The 27,564-nt window shown below is 34.9% G+C and overlaps 1 protein-coding gene across 1 annotated transcript in view; it reads right to left on the bottom strand.

Moving 5' to 3' along the window:
• Positions 1–11,378: 11,378 nt before the first annotated feature.
• HSPA4L (heat shock protein family A (Hsp70) member 4 like) overlaps positions 11,379–27,564 on the bottom strand; it is a 42,827-nt gene continuing 26,641 nt past the window's right edge. The window contains exons 14-20 of the mRNA XM_019749023.2: positions 27,382–27,480; positions 25,566–25,703; positions 22,941–23,066; positions 22,540–22,647; positions 20,587–20,706; positions 14,266–14,427; positions 11,379–11,722 (exon numbers count right to left, since the gene is read on the bottom strand). Coding sequence (XP_019604582.1) covers positions 11,534–11,722; positions 14,266–14,427; positions 20,587–20,706; positions 22,540–22,647; positions 22,941–23,066; positions 25,566–25,703; positions 27,382–27,480 — 942 coding nt within the window. The 3' untranslated portion in view covers positions 11,379–11,533. The remainder of the gene's footprint in view (positions 11,723–14,265; positions 14,428–20,586; positions 20,707–22,539; positions 22,648–22,940; positions 23,067–25,565; positions 25,704–27,381; positions 27,481–27,564) is intronic.

Consider the following 27,564-nt stretch of genomic DNA (forward strand, 5'->3'; position numbering starts at 1 on the left):
AACGATTTTAAAGTTTCAGATGTTTAAACTTGACAGAATAGCACGGGGTGGGGGGCATTACCTGGCTTAAATGCCTCCAGTTTTCATAACTGTAAGGCATGTGTACTGTGCTTTAAGAAAATGTACCCCAATTCTTTGTTTTGGCAAAGTCCTCTCAAGTAAATGTGTTTTGTGCAAGAACTTACATTAAAGAGATGTCACACATTAATGGTATGTATTGATCAAAAGACACTTCCATGAGGCGGGGCTGGTGCACTTTTTGCAGGTGAGAAGTGTGATGCTCTGTAAGGACACAACAAACTGAGAACTACGACACAAAGTTAGGTCTTCTGTATCTAAACTAAAGGCACTTTTCCTCGATTTTAATGGATATATCAAGTTTACTTAAGATTGTCTACCTACAAGGGTGGCAGGGAACTCTGTTAAGAGAAAAGTCCACTTTCCCCCTTAATTTCTGAAATCATTCCTTAAAGGTTATATGTTACAATGTTTGAGCAGTCAGTTCCAGAGTCCAGTCTTCCAATTAGACTTGCTTTTGCTATTGACTTTTCAGAAGTACCTATAATTCACTGTCATTGTTTGTGGGTTTTTTGGGAAGTACTATTTATGCTTTATTTCATTAATATCAGCCCACTAATTCTGCATCTGTGTAACCTTATCCCATGTGAAGAGGAAGGGACTCCAGGCGAACTTGGTATACTAGTATTGCCACCTGCTATCAAGACCAGCACAGTGGCCTAACCAAATGTCCCTTCCAAAGGTGGAAAAATTTGGAGAAAAGGGGAGTAGTAGCTGAGGATAAGGGAATGAATAAATGGGTTATATAATGAGAGAAATCCAGTATTACATTAACACCGAGAAAGAGACTCAGAACAAGAGGTGGTATTATTTCTTAGCTGAATTATACCAGATGCCTGAAAGGGTGAAACTATATATTGCTGAGATTACTCCTCCCCCCCCCCCCAATCTCTCTGAACCTTTTTATTTTTATTTTTTTTATTGGGGAATAGGGGAACAGTGTTTCTCCAGGGCGCATCAGTTCCAAGTTGTTGTCCTTCAATCTAGTTGTGGAGGGCACAGCTCAGCTCCAAGTCCAGTTGCCGTTTTCAATCTTAGTTGCAGGGGGCGCAGCCCACCACCCCATGCGGGAATTGAACCGGCAACCTTGTTGTTGAGAGCTCGCTTGCTCTAACCAGCTGAGCCATCCGGCTGCCCCTACTCCTGCTTTTGGAACCTGACAAGATCAAGTGGAAGCCTGCAAACCTGAGTGGCCTCACTCTGGGAGACATTTTCAGAAGATGACGAACTAAAATAGTTAATAATAATAAGACTGAATGAGATTTTAGTAATGCACTAGTTTCTTTTGACTTATATGATTGTTTTTCTGTAAGGGATCTGTGTTTGAAAACCAGAGGGTGGACTTCGATATTGTGATTTCTAAGAAATATGTATTTGGTCATTCTGATGAACAAAATATATTCAAATTTCTCATATATTTGGTCTTCATCCACAGTTCCTGGCTTACTACAGCTCCTCAAACCCTTGGAATTTCCTAAGTGATGAGAACTGAAAGGTGTCTCTTACATTATGTTTATAAGGTGACTTTTTGGAGGGCACCTAAGGATGGGGGTTGGTTGCCAGGAGCACTAACCATATGATTAGAGCGTAGAAACTCAGCCCCACCCCCTGGACTCCTGAGAGGGGTGAGGGGCTGGAGATTGAATCAATTGACAATGGCTAATGATTTAAGCAACCGTATCTATGTAATGAAGCCTCCATAAAAACTCTGAAGAGTGGGGTTCAGAGAGCTTCTGTGTTGGTGAACACATTTGGGGAGAGTGGCACACCTAAAGGCATGAAAGCTGCACACCCTTTCTCCATGCCTTGCCCTGTGCATCTCTTCCATCTGGCTGTTCCTGAGTTATATCTTTTATAATAAACTGGTAATCTAGTAAAATGTTTCTTAGTTCTATGAGCCACTCTAGCAAGTTAATTGAACCAAAGGAGGGAGTTGTGGGGAGCTCTGATTTATAGCCAGTCAGTTAGAAGTGAATGTAAAACCCTGAACTTTCTAGTAAAGTGCAAGGAGGGGGTTGTTGGAACCTCCAGTCTATAGCCAGTCTGTCAGTACAGGTTACAACCTGGGTTTGCAGCTAGCATCTGAAGTACTGGGGGACAGTCTTGTGGGACTGAGCCTTCACCTTTGGAATCTGATGCTGTCTCCAGGTAGGTAAGTATCAGAATTGAGGTGAATTTAGGACACCCACTTGGTATGAGGTCATTGCTTGGATATGCAAAGAAGCCTCCTTGCCCTCCACCCCCAGCCCCCACACACACACTGAAAATTGGATTCAGAGACCCAAAATACTTGCATACTTGGGATAAATCTCAGGTTGGCCATGGTGTATAATTTTTTATATATTGTTTAATTTGCTAATATTTTATTGAGCATTTTTGCATCTATGTTCATGAGAGATATTGGTCTGCAGTTTTCTTTTAACATCTTTGGTTTTGATATTAGGGTAATACTGACCTAATGAAGTTAGGAAATATTGCCTTTGTTTCTGTCTTCTGAAGATTATACAGAATTGGTATAATTTCTTAAATGTTTGGGAGAATTCATCAGTGAACTCACCTGGTCTTGGCACTTTCTATTTTGAAAGGTAACTCATTGATTCTATTTCTTTTAACAGATACAGGCCTATTCAGATTGTCTGTTTCCTTTTGGCCACTGTGTTGGATGGAGCTTTGTGACCAAGAGGGAACATAGTAAAACATTAGGTAAAAGAGTTAATGACACAGGCTATGGTAGGACCTTGCAGACTATGGTAAGGGCTTTGGGTTTTTCTTTACATGGATACTGGAGATCCATGGAGTGTTCTAATCAGAAAAGTGACATATGACCTAATGCAACTTTTAAAAGGAACGATTTGAGTTCTGTGTTGGCAATAGATGTCAGGAAGACCAGTTAGTACACTACTGCAGTAATGTAGGTGAGAGATGATGGTGGCTTGGATTAAGGAATAATGTTAAGATTATTTTTAAAAATCATAAATGAGCAAAGTTTTTTAGCATGTTAAGATAATCATGTATTTTTTCTTCCTTAATCTGTTAATTTGGGGAATGAGATTTTCTAACATTAAATCACTCTTGCGTTCTTGGGATAAAACTAATCTGATAAATATATTTTTAATATATTTATGAATTCAGTTTGCTACTATTTAGAAATTTTGTAATTCATTGTTATTTATATTATTGAGTTTGGAAAAGGAATTATGTTCCTAACATTTTTTCTGGTATGGTATCAAGAGTATACTATGAAAACTGACTTTATAAGAGGATTTAGGACATGTTCTTTTCCTAACTTTTGAAACACTGAAGTCAAAAAGGACATTTATTCCTGGAATGTTTATAAAACTGCCTGGACTTGGTGTATTTCTTATGGATAGATTTTTAACTCAAAATCACTTTCTTTAATGCTGTGTTTGGTTTCCTTTATCAACTTTGCTAGAGAAATGTTTTTTTTGTTTTTAAATATTTTAAGATAAGGATGTTGATTTATTCATTTACTATTCATTTCTGCTTTTTTTCTTCCAATTTCTTTTTATTTTGCTGTTGTCTCTTTACTGGGATGATTAGGTCTTTAAACCTTAGTCTTCACTTTAAGTATATGCATTAAAGCATATAAACTTCTACAGTAGTGCTTCATTTGCGTGTTACCAAGTCCTATATTCAGCTTTCATTTATTTAAAGATTGCTGAGCATTTACTCCTATGTGCCGGCCTATGACTGCATTGAGAAAAAGAGTAGATCCAAAAGGGATTGAGATTTAAGGGGTGAAGTTGCAATTTAAAATAAGTTTATATTGTCTTTCGATCAGTAGTATTTTCTAGTTTTTAGCACGATTTGACATTTCTAGAAGTTAAATTTTCTTTTAAAATTCTTTTTTCAGTAACACTTGACATAAAATATTATATTAATTTTAGGTATACAACATAGTGGTTAGATATTTATATAACTTATAAAGTGATCACCCCAGTAAGTCTAGTACCCATCTGACACCATACTGGAAGTTAATTTTTTCAATTCAAGCATATGAGCATAAGGAATTTCTTTTGGACTCTCTTTATAGGTGATATCTAATCTTATTGCACTGTTGTCTGAAAATCTATATGATGGTTTGGTATTTATTGAGATTTGCTTTGTGGTCTGTGTGTAATGTATCAATTATTGTAAATATTCCGTGTGTACTTAAAAAAGTTTTACTTGAGTGTGTTTATGTAAGTCTATTAGAGTAGCTTTTAAAATTGTATTCAATTATCTTATATATTAGGTTGGTACAAAAGTAATTACAGGTTTTGCAATTGTTTTTAACCTTTTAAACTGCAATTACTTTTGCACCAACCTAATACTTACTGCTCACTCTCAGTTATCACCGTTATTGTGGACCTAAGCTTCTCTTTGTAATTGTCAATAGCTTCATATATAGCAGCTGTTGTTTCAGAGTTGTTATATTCCTAAATTTATCATTATTAAAACTCATTTATCCTAACACTCCCTTTTCTTACCACCTTCAAGTAATTTATCTTATTGTTTCACAATTTCTCTTTTGATTGGCATTTTTAGTATATTTTCCCCGATTTAAACTATTACATCATGTTTAAAAAGCATCTTCGTAGACACCACATAAACAAGAGACCAAATGTAACCATGCAATAAGTGAGGCAGTGTTGCTGGACACAAATGGTTGGACTTGCTTTCTGGCATTTGCAGGCTACGTGAACCCTCTTGAACCTGTAAGGGGCCGGGTGAGGATAAAGTATTGGGAGGTACTTATAATCAACAAACATTCCTTCTTCACCTCTGGAAGGTTTTCATCTCTTTCCTATTTAATTATTAGAGACTTGAGATTTAAAAACAACAACAAAAAGCCACGCAAAATCCTCTCCAGTTCTCCCAAACTCAGGATAGGATTAATAGGAATGAACTGCCAATAGTTCAGCCTTTAGACTTTAGAAGTATTTAATTGCATTTCATTGCAAAGTTTAATATACATGGGGGTATCAACATTTTTCTGGATTGAGGGTCCCTTATTGTTCCAGTTTACACACCTAGAAGATTAAGCACTAAATGCCCTAACCTAGACCAGGGGACCTCAGTCATTTTCTTATCCCTACGTGTAAGCTATTTGACACATTTCTGTGAGAGGAGCTGTTCTGATTCTCTGGGGCAGGGAGCTCCTCTTTGCCTAGTTAAAATTTCTAGTCTTCAAATTCATTTACACCTAGATCGCTTCCAATATAAAGCTAAGTTGTTCTCTGATAACACTTCCAGAATTAGCAAACTACTAAAAATCCCTTAAACACGTAATTTTTTTTCAATAAATATACAGTTGGCCATCCATATCCACGGGTTTTGCATCCTCATATTCAACCAGATGTAGATTAAAAACAGTACTTGCAATCCACGATCCACGGCTGGGAATCCTCAGGTGAAGAGGCTGACCGCATGCTTTGCTGTGCACCATTTTATATAAGGGACTCCTGCATCTGCGAACTGGAGTATCCGCAGGGGTCCTGGAACCAATCCCCCAAAGACAGAGGGACCACTGTAGTTAAGTTTATGCAGATTTCTAAATGTGCCAGGGGGGTCAGTGCCCCTAAGTCTCACGTTGTTTTAAGAGTCAACTGTATTTCATTTTTCAGAATCAGTAGTACGAGAGGGTTTGAAAAATTTGCCAGTTTGCGCAATTAAAAACCATCATTGCCAAGCAAATTTCTGTAAATGGCTCATGACCTGTCCACATACCATCATCAAGTCAATGAAGTTCAATGTGAAAATTAAACTTCAGATGTGCAAAACTCATGGTTAAAGGAGTAAGTAAATATTTATTATTGCACAACTTCTTGACAATGTGCATGGCCATCCAAAATGAACTGCATTTATTCGCAATTGCCATGTTTGTGTCCTAGTGAGAAGATGCCAATTTACATACATAGGAAATGTTTTATATTCTTTGATAATGCCATATGTAAGCATTTTTATGGATATGTTTGTGAACCAAAATTGTATGCCAAATACACACATATACATATACATATGTGTGTGTGTGTGTGTGTGTGTGTGTATATGTATATGTATATGTATTAGAATGTTGCCAACGTAACATCACAAACCATTCTCATGTCCACTCACTGAAGCTAGGGTCTATTACATGCAAAATTCTGTTAATGTTTTTATAGACACATCACACTTGATTATGATTTTCTGCATTGCACTAGTCACTCTTTGTATTTAAAACAAACTGGGAAAATGAGAAATCAAATGTAGTAATTTTCTTAAAAAGAAAAAATAGCTAGTAGGAACTAAACTACCGGAAGTAATATACACTAATGACTACGGTCAGAGTCACTATGTACGTAAATTATTTTAATAATGGTTGGAGAAAAGAAAAAAAATGACTTGGATGCCATATTGTTAGTATTAAACAATTTGGTAATGTCATTAAAATATTGCTTCTATAAACTGTGGTATTAGACAACAATGGCTTCATCCTACCAAATATAAAACGTAAACACTTTTAATGTGAGTTTCCTTCTCAGACACTAAGCCATAATAGTTTATTTCAGGGAAACACACACACACACACACACACACACACACACACACACACCCCCCCTAGATTTCCATCTCTAATTACATTTTAACATCTACATTCTGGATGGGTCCTTATGATTTCAAGAGCATCGTATTTTAACTTAAACTCCTGGAAGCAAAAAATTTAGGAAATTCTGAAAAAACAAGGAAGCTGCAACACATATATGTAATCAGAAAGCAGCAAAGAATTTAAGGTGTCTATCGTTAACAACCATTATTAAATTTTTGACCCTTGTTATTTTGTCAGTGATATTTGTATTAAAAAATGAGGGATGTTGGTTACTTAATACTCAATACTTACAAAATTGACCTCTTTTTGTCCAGAACTGTGTAAAAGTATTCTAAGTTCAGATATGAAAAATCTACTTGAGCAAGCCACTTAAATTTTAGAGATATTACATATGAAAATTTACAATATGGCTTTTCAAGTATGAATTTAAAAAAATTCTTAGTAAGATTTGGTAGTAAAAGGAGACAAAGGTAATAAAATTAGCTATCAATGTGACATGATAGCATGAAATAAAAGATCTAAAGAATCCAAAATAAAAAGGAAAATATACTTGAGGAAATATGATTATTTAAGAGTCTAAAACTGGATGAGAGAATAAGTAAAACAAGATAACAGATAAGATTAAAGATCATTTCCATTTATAATTTATACACTATAATGCAATTAAACTAAAACATACTGAATTTCACTCATCTCTTTGTAGGATGGGTCATTTTTAGGTATCAATTTCCCTAATAATCATCCTGTGACTTAGAACATGACAGAGATTCCAAAGCAAAGATCATACTATTAATGTATATTGTTGTTACAGATTTTGACCTATTTGACAGACTGAATCAAATGTTCATAATTAAATTATTAGTTTTTGTCTTTGACTTGAAAGCTGTAGTCATTTAATAATGTATTTTGACAACTGTGCTTTTCGTTTTAATACTTTAACAATATGCTACAGGTATCCTTAGGGATCCAGAAGGTGAAAGAACCATTACTACCTATAGATACTGACCACAGCCATAGACATTTATTTAGGTTTTCTTTTCTTCTAAGCTGTTTAACATTCTAAAAATTCCAGGTGCCCTTTTATTGTTTGAAACAATTACCCTTTAGTAAGAAAAAAAAAAACTTAGACATCTGCTCATATTATAAACCCAAAGCTGCTTTCTTAGAAAACATACGAGTACATGGAAGAATATTAATTTTAGTGAATTTTAAATTAAAAGATGTGAAAGTAATATAGCTAAAGTTTCTTTTTTTTGTTTTGGTTCAAAGTCTTGGTCTTTGAGCTGCACTTAATTTTTGTTGCTTTTTATCAAAAGAAAAGATTATGTGCTTCTTGGGAATTATTTTAAAATTATACTTTGGATTAAATTAGATCTTGACAAAAAAACAAAAGATAATTTTAAACCTGTTTCTTTTTTGATCAAAAATTCTTTATTTTCTGAAATTGAGTGCTCTTTAAGGATATTTTAAAACACTGTAGTAAGAGGATAATAAAATATTAGAGTCCAACTTTATAAGTATCCTTACCTATGTCATTTGAAAAGTTATCAGTGGCTAACTATTTAATCAGTGACATCAGATTTTTAATATTGATAGATTAATACAATTAGATATACCTCTAAGTTTTACAGAATCATATATCACAAAATCAAATTCGACTTAATACTCAAGACTTCCACAGTTTAACCACAAAAATAACACTTACTTTAGAATTGAAGTTTTTTGTTGTAAAATCTAAAAGTTAAGAAAGATGAAGCTCTATTTTTCTAGTCATTTAAGAATCACTTCTAAGTCTCTGACATTTAAAATTAATGATAAGGCGTTAATTGTTGTGGACTACCAAATACCAACCATTAAAACCGAAAATCTTAACGGCGATGTTTATAGGCTTATTAATACAATTCAAACTTATGAAAACGGAGGGATGGTTATATCTATTTGGGGTCAAACTGAAGTCAGTTAATTTGATCACTATATTCAAATGTCTGTTGTCTTTAAATACAAATAATTTTTCAAAATAGTTAATAATGTGCTAATTTGGATAAAACGGTCTGACACTATCACTTTATTATTTTGATAATTGAGCCCCCAAATTTACTTTTACAGAAAGACTTCTATCTGGGAAATAAACATACTTATAATTGACCCCCAAAATGTCTTAAGAAATCTTTATTTCTTCTTAAAAAAACACCATCTTTTACCCATTTAAAACTGAGATTATTTGTTATTCCAGTATTCTTTGGTGTGCTGTTTGTAGTTGTTTTAAATCTTAAGAATTCTTATACTGCTAAGGAATTAAAACATCACAAACTTTATTTTGTTATATTATTTCGCAATTTTTGTTTTTATAATTACTGTGTAATTGGCTATCAGGAGCTGGTTTCTCAAAGCAATAATTTATACTTTTCCATAGAGTCAACGTGTACTAATATCTATTAATCATCCTAGATATTTTCTACATCCTTAGTTTTTATTTGCTTACTATTGGAAGACATTCTATTTTGCTATGTATCTTTTAAAATAACTTCTAAAATAAGAGGCTTTTTATTTTGAAAAAAATCTTTAATTCTTTGTCTAGCACTGCATATTTCAGTGCAGATTAAAATTAAACTAAACCATATCGTCTACCCAAAACTGTATTAAGGAGAACATTTTCTTTTATTAATAAATAAAATTTATTCAATAAATAACTGCATTATAAGGTTAAAGGGCTTTTGAAAATATTTAAGTTGAATAAATGGGTAGAAAAAATATACATATTATCTTTGCATGTATTTAACTTATTAAGTGTTATATAACTGAATTGGAATGTTATATATCTGACCAAAACACACAATCACATAAACTGATTTAAGAGAAAGAATGGAAAATGTCAGGATCTACTAGGAAATTCAGATGAAGAAAGGATTGTTCCCACATTTATTCCCAAGAAGTTTTTGAGGTCTAGCTCTTAACAAAGTGGGTAGAGGTGTTATTGTTAACTCAAGAAAAGCTATAAACTCCCTACTTGTACTGTTATGTATTCCGTTTTGTAACTTTGATGTTCTTCCTGAAATTAACCTATATATTCAACATACAAATGAAAAGTAACTGATACATGCTTTAAAAAAACGTACTACAATTACTAATAATGGATATAAGTATTTCATTTTAAGAGTATTAAAACAAGGACAGTTTAAAGATTAGAAGACATTAAAAATATATTAGGACTATCTGATTTTTTTTAATGCATAAAAGGGACATCTCCCTCAAAAAGGATAAATAAAAATTCCCGCAAAATGCACTCCTCCCTACTCTCCTTTCAGTGCAGACTACATTGTAGAAACAAAATCTCTCTTAGAGAACTAGTTGTGAGAAATAATGACTATCCCTAAAGATATTAAACTCTCAATTTTTACTACTTAAGAAAGTCAGTATTAATTCTTCTTAATATAAAGATTTACCTTTGGGGAAAAGTGAGCCTCTCAAAATTCCAAAACAAGGTCAATCTAGTTGATTGGCATTAAAACACAAGAGCCCATGCATTGTCTGTGCTGTTTCTGATAGGTTTAAAAATAATTCCAGTTTGCTCCCATAGTTAGTTTCAAGCCTGTGGACAGAACTGAACAATGTGGACAAGTCTGGTGATGAACCACATATGAAGTCCTTCAAATATCTTAAATTTCACAGTTCTTTGTCCCATATAATTTATACAAGAAGCACCAAAACTGGAGCCAAGGTCTCAACAGGTAATGTAACAGCAGGAACTATAATTTAATCACATCATATCATATTACACTATGTAACATTCTGTATTTTGCCTGTTGATATGTAATATAGTTTATTACAAGCATTATTTCCTAAGACTTATGGTATAAGTGCTTCTTTTCAAGTATTACGGCTTATTTAATAGTGTTTATATCTTAACATTAAGTACTTCAGTGATAAATGTATATAATGCAATGCACTGTGCCATTTTTCCCTACTCTGTGTTAATATATTAACAGAATCAATTAAGAAAACTAAAAACTATTAAAACTGCAGAAGGCTATCAACATCACAGATGCATGTCTGAGTAGGTCAACAGCATTTCCATGAAGGTATTCTCATCGTAAATGCTGCTTTTTCTTTAAGCTACTTTTACTTTTGCAGCAGCAGGTCTTCAGGACAAGTAGATCAGAAGTTTCAAGTGAAAATGACACTGAATTACTCTGAGAAAACATCAATCCACATTATTAAGAAATGAAGAAAACTGCTGGTGTCACCTTAACATAAAATTGTGTGTTTTCCCTTTCAAAGTGTGATTTGATTCATTTATGTGATGACAACACGACTTTGTAGTTCTCATGGCACACCAAAGATAAGGACTAACTTGTCAAGGAACCTCTTGTTAGTTTTAATATTTAATTTGAACAATACAATAACTAGAAAAAGGTCAGTGCCTCAGTGGCTTTTAAACCACATCAATTTCAATATTTGTTTTTCAAAATAATGATGCAGTTAAATCTATGTTTCTGCGACAACAGTGCAATGCAGTACCCTTTCCTGGATAGGGAGCTGAAGTTTATCCAAGTAGAAGCTTTAAATAAGGTAGATTGTTGCCAACTACATACCAATCTTGCATGTTTGATACATATATATATATATATATATAATGAAAGCTTAAACTGACTTGTAAATCTATATTCAGCTAACGCTTCACATAAGCAGCAATGGAATGAACAGAGGTGTACTCAATATAAAAGTTTTCAAAACTACTCCAAAAAACAAATGACAACAAGTGGTTAAGAATACTGAACATCTGTTGTGTGTACCAGATGTAAAAGAAGAAGGATGGACCCTGGGGTTACTTGCACTGTTTGAATTACGTGAAGGTGAAATTAGGACTTAGTCCTCTTCCATCTCTCCAGAAGACTTAGTATGCTGTGAGCTTTCTTTTGTATCTGCGTTCGTTTCAGTCCCACTCTGTCCATCCATTGGTCCATTGTGTTCACTATTAGCTTTTGCTTTGTCTTCTGCAGCCTCTACTTTCGGTTTGGGTTTGTAAATGATGGGGTTACAGAAATTATCCAGTTCCTAAAGACATGAAGAAAATTGATTATATTAAAAATGGTACAGTTAAATTCCACATTAACTTTCTAAATTTCCACCTAATTCCACTTTCCTGAATTTATGTTAGTGCAGTTAGATAACCAACTGTTTCTTCAAGTACCTCAATGAAGGATTTATCTTATAGGATAGTGCATGTCTGTGGTGATAGGAAACTACTCAATCTTTGACAACAGTTTTTGTATCTAATCTTCCTAAAAATTGGTTCTTCATAATTTAAAATATAGTTTACTTAGGCAGAATAATTTTTTATTTTAAACATTTAAAAAATTAAATTTATTTTTATTATAGTTGACATACAATATTATGTTAGTTTCAAGTGAACAATACATCGATTTGGCATATATGATGTGATCACCACAATAAGTCTATTAACCGTCTGTCACCATACAAAGTTATCGTGAAATCCTTGACCATTTTCTTTATGCTGTGCATTACATCCCTGTGACTTCTTTATTTTATAACTGGAAATTTGTACTTCTTATTCCCCTTCACCTTTTGCACCTATCCCCTTACCCCGTCCCCTCTGGCAACCATGTTTGTTTCTGTATCTACGAATCTGTTTCTGTTTTGTCTTATTTGTTTGTCAGACTCCACACATAAGTGAAATCTCTGTCTGACTTATTTCACTTAGCATTAATACCCTCTAGGTCCATCAGTGTTGTCGCAAATGGCAATTTTCATATTTTTTTATGGCGAGTAATATTCCACGGTGCATATACACATCTTTATCCATTCATCTATCAATGGGCACTTAAGCTGCTTCCATATTGTGGCTATTCCAAATAATGCTGCAATGAACATGGGAATGCAGATATCTTTTCGAATTAGTGTTGAGAAAAATTCTTAATTCATTTCCTTAAATTATGCCTAATGCTCTGTTATGAACATTTTGTCAAATAACACCTATTTCATTAACTGATATTTCTCAACATTTACATGAAAACTATTTTAATAAGTGAAATTATATAAATATACACACTAACTTGACTTTTTGAAAACAACTGAGTAGCACTTGCTGTTGAAAGAAAATAAGCCATGAAAGTAAATGCAACTTAATAATTTAGAAGAAATACACTGTATTTTCCATATGCTTGCTTTTTTCCCCATAGAAATAAAAAACCATTAAAATCTTTCAAGATCTGTATCACTGATTGGGGTTGGAATGGAAAGATAGAGAATAACATCCTGAGAGATGTTTTAATGACAAACTGCTCTTATACTTTGTATTTCATCTGATTAGGAGTAAATTATCACAGCTTCTTTGCAAAACTTTCTCAAAAGGAAAATAGTACTTTTAGTGCTCTATTTGATTTTAAAAAACCTGCTTCTGTTTTTAAAAATCATATACCTAAAAACATACTGAACTAGATTAAAAAAAAAAAATCACCTGAAATTCCAATTCCTACGAATACTAACATTTGGATGAAGATCCCTCTAAATATAGGTCCAGTCATACAAACCTATGAACACAGTAATTTATATAGTGAGATAACTTTATTCTTTAATCTTTCCTTTTTCACTCAATATGTTGTATGCATCTTTGTATCTGAACAAATAGATCGCTATATTTAAACTAATGTATTTAATGGCTACAGTGTATTGTGTAGATGTAGCAATTTATTCATCTAGTTGCTTGCTGATATTTAGGTTGTTTCCAATTATTTGCTATTATAAACAAAGGTATTTAATCTGCATATACCTGTGCAACAATCACTTTAGGATGGATTTCTAGAAATGTGATTTCTGGGTTAAAGGGTCTACTCTAAATTTCTATACATATTCTGATACAGTGTCCCCAAAAAAGTTGTAACAAATTTAACCACGTTGCTCAGGAAGAGCATACATTTCTCACATCCTTTAACCACATAACCCAATCAGATGGGTGAAAAGAGAGATTTGCATTTTGTAGATTAGTGATGAGGATGAACACCATTTCATGTTTTTATTGAACATGTATTTCTTCTTTTGTCAGTTACTTATCCAATGTCTTCACTCATTTTTCTACTTATGCTTATCTTTATTAAAAAGTTTGTCCCCATGTTTTTCATAATGTTTTCTATGATAACCTTTGGCATTTTCATTAGTAATGTTTTTTTAGACTGGAAGTTTATCTCAGAAATAAGATTTTGCCCATAACTAAACACTTTTCAATTTATGTCAAACATGGACCTACACTGCCAAGTTTTACCATGGAGACTTAGAAGTCATATCCAATCCAGAAAAATGACATATTTGACAGTCAAATGTTGTCTAATTGCTTTATTTCATTTTGCATTGCACTTCAAATGTAAAAAAAAAAAAAAAAATAGCCTTGTGTATGTGACTAATTAAATCAAGGAATGGAGATGTCCCACCTAGAATCTTTTTTTTTTTTCCAAATTAAAAAGTTAGTCTTAAATTTTTCCTCTTCTAAGTTCTTTTGCAAGTTGATTATTTCTCAAAGTATAGCTCCCATTAAAAAATTTAGTGCTTGAACCCATTAAAAAGAGAATTTTATAGTTTCTTACCTTTGACTTTGCAACTATTTCTGAAACTTTCACCACAGGATCTTGAGTGAGACTTAGTTTGTTCTGTGCATTCATCTTACTGTTAAGCCAACTCATGGCTTCATTGATGTATTTTTCAACTTTTTCCATTTCAGCAGGATCCAAATGATCATATCTTTCATCCTATTAAAACAAAACACTTGAGTTAATATAACAGATTTTTCAGTAACAATTTATCAATAACTTCTACTTAAAAGATTTAGATTCTTACTGAGTGTACACCTCAAACATACCCATGTGAAGAAGCCACATAAAAGGTACACAGAACTGAAGAGAATGAAAGAAAAAATTAGTATGGGTTCCTAAAAGGAAAGGCTTTCTGAAGAAGTTTTGGAATGACTAGTGGTGAATATTCAAGGGAAAGTTACTTATGAGCCAAGAAAAGAAGACACATGGAATTGAATTTATTAGATAATAAAGAAAAATAAGGGAAGCAGGCATAACACAAACTACACAGAAAATTCTGAATATACAAGAAAACAATATGGTACGTTGTTAGGAGAATTACATAATTCTGTCTGAGAAAGAGAACTGCAGCTGCCATGCATAGAAGAAAATCTAAGAAGCTGGTTTAGATTATTAACCACAGAACCTGAAAGAAATGGCAATGAAACATGAAAAGAGGATCTCCTGATGCATTATAGATTGGACATGGAAAATAAAGGGAAAGAGAATGGAAGAATACTCCAAAGCCAAAGAACTGAGAGGATGGTAATGCTATCTTTTAAAACCATAATCTTCATCAGATAGTGAACTCTTCTTTCTGCTTGTATGGTTACAAATTATGCATCCATCATCTTAGACTCAGTTTCTGGGCCCCCACTTTTTCTTGAATTCCTTCCAACTTCACGGGTCACTTCTTCAGTTCTTTCCGATTCACCCCTCTATCTATGTGCTTTAAAAAAATCTCTAGCCTTGACCCTCTTCCCTGAAATCCCAACTCTATATCCAGCTTCCAACTGGAATTTCTACTTGTAAAGTTTGAAATGACTACCTATGTTTCAAACACCTGATTACTTCCCTATCTACTCTTCCCAGTTTTCCCCATCTCAGTAAACGTCACCGTAGAGTCATTTTGGACTCCTCTTTGTTATATTTATGTAAAATCTATCAGTCAATCTTATTAGCTCTGCCTTCAAAATATATGCAGCAAAAAATCCAACCACTTCTCTCCCATCCACTATCTGGGTTCAAGACTCCCATCATTTCTTGCCTGTATTATTTCTAATAATGACTGCACTAGTCTCTCTGTTTCCAGAACCTTTAAAATAAGTCAAATCATATGTCTATCGGAAAACCCTCCAATGAATTCCTATCATCAGAGCGAAAGCCAAACTCTTCTAATGGCCTGCTATGCCCCTTATGATCTGCCCACTGTTAACCCACCCCCACTGCTTTAAGCCATACTGGCTTCCTTGCTGTTCCTCCAACACATTCTCCTCTGGAGGTTTTGCAACTGCTATTCCCTTTTTCTAGAACTTTCTTCTTATAATTATCATACATCTTGAACCCTCACCTCCTTCAGTTTTCCCCTCACATGTATGTCATCTTATTAGTTTGCCGGTCTGACAAATTTCCTCTACCTCTGGCAGTCCCTTGCTTTTTCCAAAGCCTTTTATCATCCTCTGACTATTTTACAATGGCTTGTTTTTCACCTTTCCCCACTGAAGCATAATAGAAACAGGTTCAGTGTTCTGTTTGATGCTGTAGTTCTAGCACCTTGAAGGGAGCCTGGCACATAATAAAAACTCCAAAGTCCTTGAACGTAAGTCTCACCTTGCTTTGGATAGTATCTTAAACCTGCAGATTCAAGAAAACTGCTAAACTCAGACAACCAAGACATCACAGTAGGTAAATGCTGTGCTTACCTTCTCTCACAACCACATCAAAATTACAACTGAAGTGCAAAACAACCATTATTGAGAATCACCTAAAATCAAGCTGAACTGAAGCTTTTCAACTAAGGACACATAGAAACCACCTCCAGACTGGTAGGAAGGGCAGAGACGCTGAATGGGTTGGTCCCATACCTGTGTGTGACCATTAAAGATCGGGAGAGATATTTTGACTGTGGAGTTCCCCCCCAGCCTCCAGAGGAGTGAGAGATCCCAGTCCGACCCCAGCCCAGGGTTCCAGTGCCAGGGAGAGAAGTTCCCATAATTTCTGGCTGTGAAAACCAGCGGACATTGTGACTGAGTGAGATGGAGGGCAGCTGCACTCCCACGTGCTCCTCTTAAAGGGACTGTGTGTGGACTTACCCACTAATGGAATCACTCGCTCTGAGCTCCAGCGCTGGGGCAGCAGCCAAAAAGCTGGCAGGGGCATAAGGTGGGGAACTGAGTTGTCTGGCTTGGGATGGGGGCGGAGAGGCGGCTTTCTCCTGGCTGGGGGAGCTGGCGGAGGCCATTGTTTCTTTGTTGAGCCCTCCCCCTTCCTGGTGTGTGAACACAGGTGGCCACCATTTCTGAGTCTCTGCCTTTAGTTAGCCACGCCCTGGTGATTAGAGATCTGGCCCCGCCCAATTTTTAGGCACACCCAAGCCGCTTCCAGTGGCTTTTTCATGCAGACTGCCTATCTTGACTCAAGCTGCAGACTTTCCTAGGGTCTCTCAAAGGTTCGTGGAACCCAGACAAGCAGCATCTGGCTTGAGCGTGTCCTGTGCCTCTGTCTGGGCAGCCCTAAGCCAGCACTAGCGGCAGCTGGCTTTGGTTTGTGGCTTGGCCTCTCAAGGTGCTTCCAAGCACAGCACGGGCGGCAGCCATCTGTAGATTTCTTTGTGGGTCCTGCTGGGTGGTCCCAGGTGGCACACAGGCTTTGGCTGAATTTGACCTACAGCAGATCCCCTCCAAGGTGGTCCTGGGGCTGGCGCCCCCAGTGGCCAGCTTCAAAATGAGCTGGAGCATCACCCAGCAGCCTCCAAGTATGACACACCCAAGTGGCAGTTTGGGCAGGCACCAGAGCCCTGCTGAGGCTGATCCTACAGAGGAGGATCTGCTCTGTAGGCTCAGCCCCTGCACAACAACCCTTCCACTGTAGTCAAGGCCAGTCCTCACAACCAGTGAGCCCACGGGTCATTCCCTCGCAATGATGTGCAATTATCAACCAAGGCTCAACTACAAGAAGAAAGAGGGCATACACAACCCACACAAGGGACACACCTGGAGTGCGTGGCTGAGGTCACCAGAAAGGCTGTGCCACTGAATCCAATAGCACACCTACTTCATAAGGCCACTCTACTAAGACCAGAAGACGTAGCAGCCCTTCCTAATACATAGAAAGAAACACAGGGAGGCAGCCAAAATAGGGAGACAAAGAAACATATTCCAAATAAAAGAAGAGAACAAAGCTCCAGAAAAAGAACAAAGGTAAATGGAGATAAGCAATCAACCTATCACACTCAGAGTTGCAAACACTGGTTATAAGAATGCTCAATAATCTCAGGGAGAGCTTCAACAGAGAAATAGGAAGCATAAAATGCAGATGGAAACCATGAAAAAGAACCAGTCAGAAATAAAGGATACAGTAACAGAAATGAATATATTACAGGGAATCAACAGATTAGATGAAGCAGGGGATCCAACCAGTGATGTAGAAGGTAGCAGAAAACACCCAACCAGAACAGAAAAAAAAAAAAAAATTGAGGCGAATTTGAGGGGCCTCCAGGAAAATATCACACATACGAACATTCGCATCATAGGAGTACCAGAAAGAGAAGAGAGAGAGCAAGGAATTGAAAATCTATTTGAAGAAATAATGACAGAAAACTTCCCTAACCAGGTGAAGAAAAGAGACACAGAAGCCCAGGAAGTGCATAAAGAGTCCCAAACAAGATAAACCCAAAAAGGCCAACACCAAGACACATCATAATTAAAATGCCAAAGGTTAAAGACAAAGAAAGAACCTAAAAGCAGCAAGAGAAAAGCAGTTAGTTACCTACAAGGGAGCCCCTATAAGACTGGCAGCTGATTTCTCAAGAGAATCTTTGCAGGCAAGAAGGGAGTGGCAGGAAATGTTCCAAGTGATGAAAAGCAAGGACATATAACCAAGATTACTCTACACAGCAAAGCTATCATTTAGAATTAAAGGACAAATAAGGAGTTTCCCAGACAAGAAAAAGCTGAAGTAGTTCATCACCACTAATCCATATTACAAGGAATCTTAGAGGCACTTCTTTAAGATGGGAGGAGGTTAAAGATGGGTGAAAGGGGAAGGGATTAAGAAGTATAAATCGGTTGTTACACAGTAATCTTGGGGATGTAAAGTACAGCATAGGGAATATAGTCAATAATATTGTAATAACTAGGTATGGTGCCAGATCAATCTATTAGGGTGATAGAAGAGAATGGGGTTGGGGGCAAGGTGAAAAAGGAGAAGGCATTAAGAAATACAAATTGGTAGTTAATACAGTGCGGGGAATATAATAAACAATGTTGTAAAGATCATGTAAGATGCCAGATGGGCCCTGGACTTATCAGGGGGATCACTTCATAGACTGTGTAGATGCCTGGCCAATGCACTCACTATACACCTGAAGCTGAAGTAGAATAATATTGCATGTCAACTATAACTAAATATATAGGTGTACATAGTCACAGTATGTGGAGTACAACATAGGAAAGATAGTTGATGGTATTGTAACAGCTATGTAAGATGTCAGAGGGGTATGTAAGATGTTGGGGAGTGGGATATCACTTTATGAGGGGTTTAAATGTGTAACTATTACGTTGCTTTATACTCCTGAAACTAAAAAGAAAAAAAAGACTGCTAAAGCCTGGGAAGACTGGGCCATAGTAATTGTATGGGAATCCCCAATACCAGATTTGAAATAGTTTTGGCGTTTTCATTTGTCTGCTTGCTCCTTTTTACCTTTCCATTAGCCTTACCTTTGATTTGTACCTGTATGAACAAATTGGACACTGGCAGGCACACTCACGATCAGTACCTGGACTCTTCTTCTAGGTTGTCTGGACTGCAACCTTATTTTACAAAATTCACAAATCTTTTTCTAAAATAAGTAACTGCTTTCCACATTTGTAGTAAAAAACACTGTAGTTATTAAGAGTTTGTGCATTAACTTTGGAATGCTTAGGTTTTAATCCTAACCCCACCATTTACTGCCTGTATAATCCCTGACAAACTGCTAAAGCGCTGCCGTTTTAATATATATACCTGTGAGAATGAAGTGAGATAATCCATGTAAAGTGCTTAAAATTCATTAGTGCTTGATCCGCATATGCTGTTTTTATGATACTCCGCCTGAATTATTTCTGGTGCTAGCCTCTCTGCCCACTCATGCAGTTTTCACTGCAATTTAAATGTAATTTAATGGCAACGATAAAAATTGGGGGAATTACAGTGACTATTTATATAGTTAAAGCAGGAGTCAGTGAACTTGACCTGCAGATCACCTGTTTTCTCAAGGGTTACTTTGGAACACAGCCATGCCCTTCATTTACATATCATAGATGGTTGCTTTTGCACTACAATGCAGAGTTGAATAGTTGTAGAGAGATAAGTTCTACAAAGCCTAAATATTTATTATTTGTTCATTTAAATAAAAAGTCCGCTAACCTCTGGTTAAGAGAAAAAAAAATGATAAGCTTAATTTTGTCAAATTTTACTGTTATATCCAAATGTAGATATCGTTTATAGAGGGTCCCAAAAAAAAAAATGTATACGCATTTTCAGAAAGGAAAACCTGTATTAAAATTGTAATAATATAACAAAAGATGAATAGAAGTCATGTATATACATTTTCTTTGGCATCCCCGGTATAACTAAATATTTAAGGCTTAAAATCACTGAAAAGGTCAAGGGTGTGATCCAGACTTGTGTACACATGTATAAAAGAATGGGTATAGAGGATTATAAATGACTAATGGACTAGAACACAAAGAGCAAACAAAAGAAAAAGAGGCCAAAGGACAAAATAAAAGCTAGCAGAGTCCAGCTTCAAAGAAATCTGTAATAAAAAAGGCCCAAGAAAACCTCTTTTTCACTATGTCAATAATGAAATCCCTAAGAAGAAAACAATGAATTTGGTCACTGGATTAATTTACAATGTGGTTTTAGGGAATTTAAAAGGAAGCACTCTATTTTAAATTCATTAGTATCCTTTACTGACAATTCTCCAAAAAAATAAGTTTCAAGTTTGGTGCACAATGTCTCCGGAATTTTGTAGCAACTGCTCCAGCTTTGTAGCCGAGAACATTTATATTTACCCCACACTCATCATGTCTACACACATGTCATCAACAGTTGGCTTTATAATAAATTCAATACCTTGTTTCTGTATGCTTCTATCACTTTCATGACAAGTTGGATCTTTTTTCCCAAGTCGTTTAAAGCTTTTGGTCTCTCTTCATGTTCCATGTATCTCATTTGAATAGGCTGGCCATATTTCTGTTAACATAAGAAATTTATTTTTAAAAGAAAAGTAACAAAGAAACTCTTAACAGAAGACATTATATATTGTGTATACTAACTTTATTCATTAGATTAAAATGTGTGCTGTATTAAGAGGGTAATGCTTTTAAAAAACCAAAACAGAAAACCTTTGCCCCCTTGGCCCAGGTTCCTGGAATGGGGAGTTTCTAAATGTCTCTGTAACTTTGAGGAGGGGGATTCATTAGAAGAATGAATAACTCCTTTCAATTCTTTATATACTTAAGTAAAAACCAGTTTATCTAAGGATAATTTTAGATTTTCAGAAAAGTTACAAAGGAAATAACAGAGCCAAGCGTCTCTCATAGCTTTCCTCTAATGTTAACCTCACAGCACGTGGTACATTTGTCCGTAAGAAACCAGCACTGGTGCATTACTTGGAACTAACTCCAGACTTAATTTGGATTTCATTTTCTTCTGTTCCAGGATACTATACTGCATTTAGTGTATTTATACCATACTTTTTATTGCAAATGTTTTTGAAAGGGAAGCAAATATTTCATTTTTAATTTCTAAAAGCCACCTCAAAAAAATAGTGAAGCTTATGAAAACTTCTATAACATTTTCCTTTTTATGTTTACTAATACACCTGAGGCAAAATAATCCATTTTGGGTACTTCTGGGCTTTTCCAGTTATTTCTATTGGCTTCAGCTGCCTTGCTGTTCCTATAGCTCCAAATATATATTCTCTTAGGGAGCTGGGGAATAAAACTATCAAGAATGTGAAGTTTAGTATTGCTCTCATAAGCTTAAATTTTATACTTGATTTCTAATTTATTCCCTTTGGTAGTAATTTATTGACATGAAAGTAATTATTGCAAGATAATAACTTCTTTTGCTTTTAAGTAACTTCTTTTGCACTCCTCTTCCCCAGCTAAAGGGTTGCTTTCCCCCATATTCTAGAAATCTTTATTAATGTCATCACTTTGCGCCTGTATATTCCTTTGCTGCTCAAAGAGTGGTTCAGGGACCAGCAGCACCAGAATCTTTTGGAAGCTTGTTAAACTGGAGAATCATGGGCCCACCTCGCTATACTGAATAATCTGCATTTCAGTAAGAGCCCCAGGGAATTCATGTGCACATTAAAGCACTGCTATGATCCTCACCAAGGAGGAGAGACTAAACTTTCCTGTTGTACTTCCAATCTGACCTTCTTGTAACTAAATTATTTTTCTCAGGCTTGGTGGAGGGTCCCTAGGTAGCAAGCAAGAAAAAAAGAGTTAATAGTGGTCTTTTCTTAAAAATCACACATGCCCTAAAAAAAGAGAAACTGGTGGCCATGTCTCCTTATTTCTTTATTAAAGGACATTCAAGAGCAAGGGTGCTATTTTTGAAGTTCTTTGCTGGCCAAGCGTCCCCATCAGTTGCAATGCAAAAACACAAAAGGGCAGTGTATTACTCCTCAAAATCAGAGCAATAAAGGGGGAGTGAAGCAGAGGAAGGGTGATTCCTCTGATGGATAAGAAGAGGTCAGGTTGAAAAATCACTAATAATGACATCTCAGAAATACATAGATTGTTAAAGCAATACTAACACTCTGGTCATTTTTTAAATGTTTATATCTGAGTATCATGATAGACAAATATGATTATACATTATTTGATTTCAATTATCATGTATCAGTACTCACTTCTCAAAATGCTTTTAAAATGAGAACATTTCCTCTTATACATATCTGCCTCAGTAATTTCTTACATATTTACTTTAAAAATACACTGTGCCATTAACACCATAATTTCTAGGAATACCCAATGCTCTATTTAACGCTCACATATAGCTTTAAAAAGTTACCTTTAATTCTTGAAGCTTATCCACATAAATTTGTTTAGGTTGGTCTTCACCTTCTTCATAAAGCCAATTTTCTGTGTCTTCCAATATTGCTGACAGTTTATTCAAGTCCTAAGTATACATTTAAGAGAGCGCGATATAAAATGTTCTCTTAGAAATAAAAGTCATCAAAGAAGGACACAATGTTTTCAAGTATAAAGAATTAAATTTCCTATTTTTCTGATTTTTTTTATTCTTAAACATTGTTCACCATACTTCCGCAAACTGGAAAAATACCTAAGAACCACTCCTAAATGCACTCAAGAAGATTGACAGTAACACATTTAATACATTTATTTACATAATCGGTATTAGCATTCTCAAGAAAAAAAGTTTTTGTAAAAAATTGTAAAATCTAGACTTACTTCTTGAGTGATGAACTTTTCATAGACAGTACCCAGCTTGTCTCTAAAATCATATACATATTCTTCAACAGCATTCTTAGCATCATTTCTTTCTTTCTCTAATTTATCTTGCATTATCATCTTCCCCTATTCAAAAAGTTTCAGATTAATTGCCATTAAGAATATTAAGAAATTAGGGAAAAAAGAAACCAAAATCACAATGAAATACCACTTCATACCTAATAGGATGACTAAATCAAAGAAATAAAAAATAAGTGTTGGTGAGGATGTGGACAATTAGAAACCCTTGTAACACTGCTGTTGGGAATGTAAAATGCTGCAGCTGTGACAGAAAAGTTTGATGGTTCCTTGAAAAACTAAACAAAGAATTACAATATAACCTGGCAATTTTACTACTAGGTATATAACCAAAGGAATTGAAAGCAGGAACTCAAACAGCTTTTGTATGCCAGTGTTCACTGCAGCACTGTTCCTAACAGCCAAAAGGTGGAAAAAACTCAATTGTTCATTAACAGATGAATGGATAAATAAAATATATATCCACAATGGAGTATTATTCTATAATAGGAATGAGTTTTGATACATGAGAACATGGATAAACCTTGAAAACATTTTGCTAAGTGCGGTAAGTCAGATACAAAAGGACAAGTATTTTATGAATTCATTTTAATGAGTAATCTACAATAGGCAAATTCATAGAGACAGAAAGTGGACTTATTTACTGAGTGGTGGAGGAAGGGAGAAATGTTGAGTTATTACTTGATTGTTACAGACTTTCTGTTTGGGGTGATGAAAAAGTTTTGGAGATAGTGGTGATGGTTGCACAACATTGTGAATATAATGCACTGAATCGTCATACACTTAAAAGTGATCAAAATATCAAATTTTGTTATATATATTTTATCACAATTAAAAATTGATAATATACCGAAATCCATTGAATTTAACATTTTAAATGTGTTAACTGTATGGTATGTGAGTTATATCTCAATAAGCTATTCAGGAAACCCACACAGACTATGTCATTGTACATACCGTGTTTTCCTGAAAATAAGACCTAGCTAGACCATCAGCTCTAATGCGTCTTTTGGAGCAAAAATTAATATAAGACCCGGTCTTATATGATACCATATAAGACCGGGTCTTATAGTAAAATATAATACTTATATTAATTCTTATATTAATTTTTGCTCCAAAAGACGCATTAGAGCTAATGGTCCGGCTATGTCTTATTTTCAGGGAAACACGGTACTTGGGTTCAAATCCTAGGTTCCCCATTTACTAGCTTTGAGATCTCAGAAGAGACACCTAACCTCTCAACCTCAGTTTTCTTATCCTAAAATAGACAGCATATTCCTATTTAGCTCATAGACTATTGATAAAATTGACATAATTCACATAAAATATTTAGTCCAGTGCCTGGCACGTAACTGGAGCTGATTAAACGTTAGCCCTGGGACGGACCTGAGCCTTGGAAACAGGCTACCTGGATCCAAATTAAAGGTTACTCTCTGACCTTAGGTAATTTAGTCTACCTGTACCTGTTTCCTCATCAGTAAAATGTAGATCCCTAGAAATCACTACATGTCAGAGTTGTTGTGAGGATTAAATATCAAAATGTTTAAAAATTACTACTGTTATAATCAAAAGCAAAAAAATAATCTGAGGATTGTAATACTTAAATAACAAAATTTTCACTTTAACAAAAACATAGTATTTTAAACACAAGACTGCAGTGTACTGACATTTGTGAATTTAGAATAGTGAGACATTTAAAAATATAAAAAATATTTTATACCCCAAATTTGCCATAGTTACACTTCCCCACAATTCATTCCTTTGGGAAAACTAGTCTCAAAACATACAAATTCTGAATTATTCAGGGTCTCCAGGAATGCTTGCTTCATATAAAATGCAACCTTGACTAATGAATGATAGTGACATAGGCAGGTACTAAGAAGAGCAAGCACTATCAAGTCAAACTCTCTTGAAGAAATCCCTAGACTAAAGTCAGCAGAAGGAAGAATACTAGGGCACTTCAAACAGAAGTGTCCTTTACTGCCAGCCAAGCCTGTGGAAATTAGGAACCACCACTGAAATGTGAATTTGAAAAATAAAAATAAATTACTTATTATATAACTACTGGTAAAGAAACTAAACTCTTTAAGAGAATAAAATTAAACATTTAGCCATGTAAAGAACATTTCAAGAATGACAACGGATTTTAAAAAGTATTAAATGGAAATCAGAAAGCATTGTGAATAGAGCCTCAATCTTTAAGAACAACACATTAGAAGAGGTGAACTGCTAATAATTCCTCATATGATGATGCCTGCTGAGTGTTAAAGGTAGAATAAAAGGGGCTAAGAATCATTACTGTTGGAATGGTCTTTCTTTATAGTGGAAACAATCCATATATTTCATATAACTAAGTTGAAAACTACCCTGTACATGACATTAACACAGCTCAATATTTCATCCCAAATAAAGTAGTTGAATGATTATATTTACTAATTCCTTAAGAGTTACAGACTAGTTTCCCAAATTTGGGGTATAATCATTGATGCCTACAAAAATTTCAGAATACACTACCACCTATTTCAACATCAACTCAGATTTATATACCTCATTTTCAATGTAGCTGTTGAGAAGATCTTGGCCCAATTGTCCACACAGGCTACTCTGGATAGGCAGGTCAATACTCTTGATTTTTCCTTTTTTAATGGTCTGGTTTAATCGGTCTTGTTTGTCTGAGGGAGCTGACTGCAAAAGAAATGCAAGAAAATCATAGTGCAAATTTCTAAAACTAGCTTATAAAAATAGATTTAAGAGAGTAACTTCAGATGAAACAAAAAAGTAAAATCAAACAAAACTATTACCATCTACTATACTTTATTTAAAAACACTACTTTAATGCTAATAATGTTTTATACTCTGTGTACACTAAACCTTTCCACATAAAAACACTGGGCTGGAAATTCAAAACAAAACCACAATGAGATGCCACTTCACACCCACTAGGATGGCTATAGTATAAAAAATGGAAAATGACAAGAGTTGGTGAGGATGTGGAGAAACTGGAACCCTCACATACTACAGGCAAGATTGTAAAATATGCTGCCATTTTGGGAACAGTTCAGCAATCGCTCAAAATACTAAACACAGAGATACCATGTGACCCAGCACTTCCAGTCCTAGGTACATGCCCAAGGAAAATGAAAACATACAGCCATACAAAAACTTGTACATGATTGTTTATAATAGCATTATTCCTAACAGTCAAAAAGTACGTAGAAGCAATCTACATGTCCATTAGCTGATGAATAGATAAATAAAATGTGGTATGAATCTATAAAATGCAATATTATTTAGCCATAAAAAGGAATGAAGTAATACATCCTACAACCGGGATGAACCTTGAAGACATTAGTGAGAGAAGTCAGTCACAAAGGACCACATATGGTATGACCTTATTTATACGAAATGTCCACAATAGGCAAATCTAGAGAAACAGAAAGATTAATGGTTGCCTCGAGCTGGCAGGGAAAGGGTTAGGAAAGAATAGGAGTTACTGCTAAGGGTACAGGGCTTCTTTCTGTGGGGATGAAAATGTTATAAAATTGACTGTGATAATGGCCACAAAACTCCAAGTATATTAAAATACCATTGAATTGTACACTTAAATGGGCAAATTGTATGGTATGTAAACTATATACTAATAAAGGTGTTAAAAACAATTAAGCAAAAAATACTGGGTAAAAACAAAAAAATTTAGAAAAATAGGTTTCAGGTTTTAAATTACTTAAGAGCCTAGGATTTAAAACTGGATTGTTATAACCTCAGCAAAAATCTATACAGCCAACCAACAGAATAAATTCTGTTCAGGTTAGAAAAATCTGTGGAAGATGAAAGTTTAGAGCTGTAGCAACATTCATCTGGGTGTTTTGGGACAGTGTCTCTGCCGTCTTTTAAGGGCAATGATTGTCTCAGTAAAACAATGCCTCTCAATAACAGAGTCATTTGTCCTTTAAATTTTCACTTTCAAAAATATTTGTTTTTGCACAAAGAAAATATACTATTATGCAGCCAAATGCTTACAGTGGTTACTTTGAAATGCAGGGCTACTGCTAATTTAAGTTTTCTTCATTTGGCTTATTTCATTTTCTACTTTTAATGAGAAAAAAACTTACCAAAAGACACATTTTTTTCCTACCAAGAAGTTAATTTTACGTATACTATTGTTAGAGTTAATTCTTTAAAAAAAAAAACCTCTAATATAAATCTTTGAAATGTATTTATTCTGGTTATATGCTTTCAATACAATTCCACAGTACTAAGATTTAAAATATCAAGTGTATTAAAAACATGCATTCTAAAGTAAATATATTAACTCAAACTATCAATCTCAAAAAGACACAACTATAGAAATAGTAAAACGAACCTTTGTTTTGGTTCCTGTATGATCAATTTCCTCTTCTGGGGTGTGTTCAGCGTGACATTTTTGATGACTTCCTTCTTCTTGGTCAACCTGCATTTTATCCTGGAAAGAAAATATGTAATTGATAGCATTTGTAGAGTCTTTATTTTTCTTTGTTTTTTTAATAAACAGTATCTTAGAGTTCAA

This window comes from Rhinolophus sinicus, linkage group LG07 (assembly GCF_036562045.2).
Source record: "Rhinolophus sinicus isolate RSC01 linkage group LG07, ASM3656204v1, whole genome shotgun sequence".
Classification (NCBI taxonomy): domain Eukaryota; kingdom Metazoa; phylum Chordata; class Mammalia; order Chiroptera; family Rhinolophidae; genus Rhinolophus; species Rhinolophus sinicus.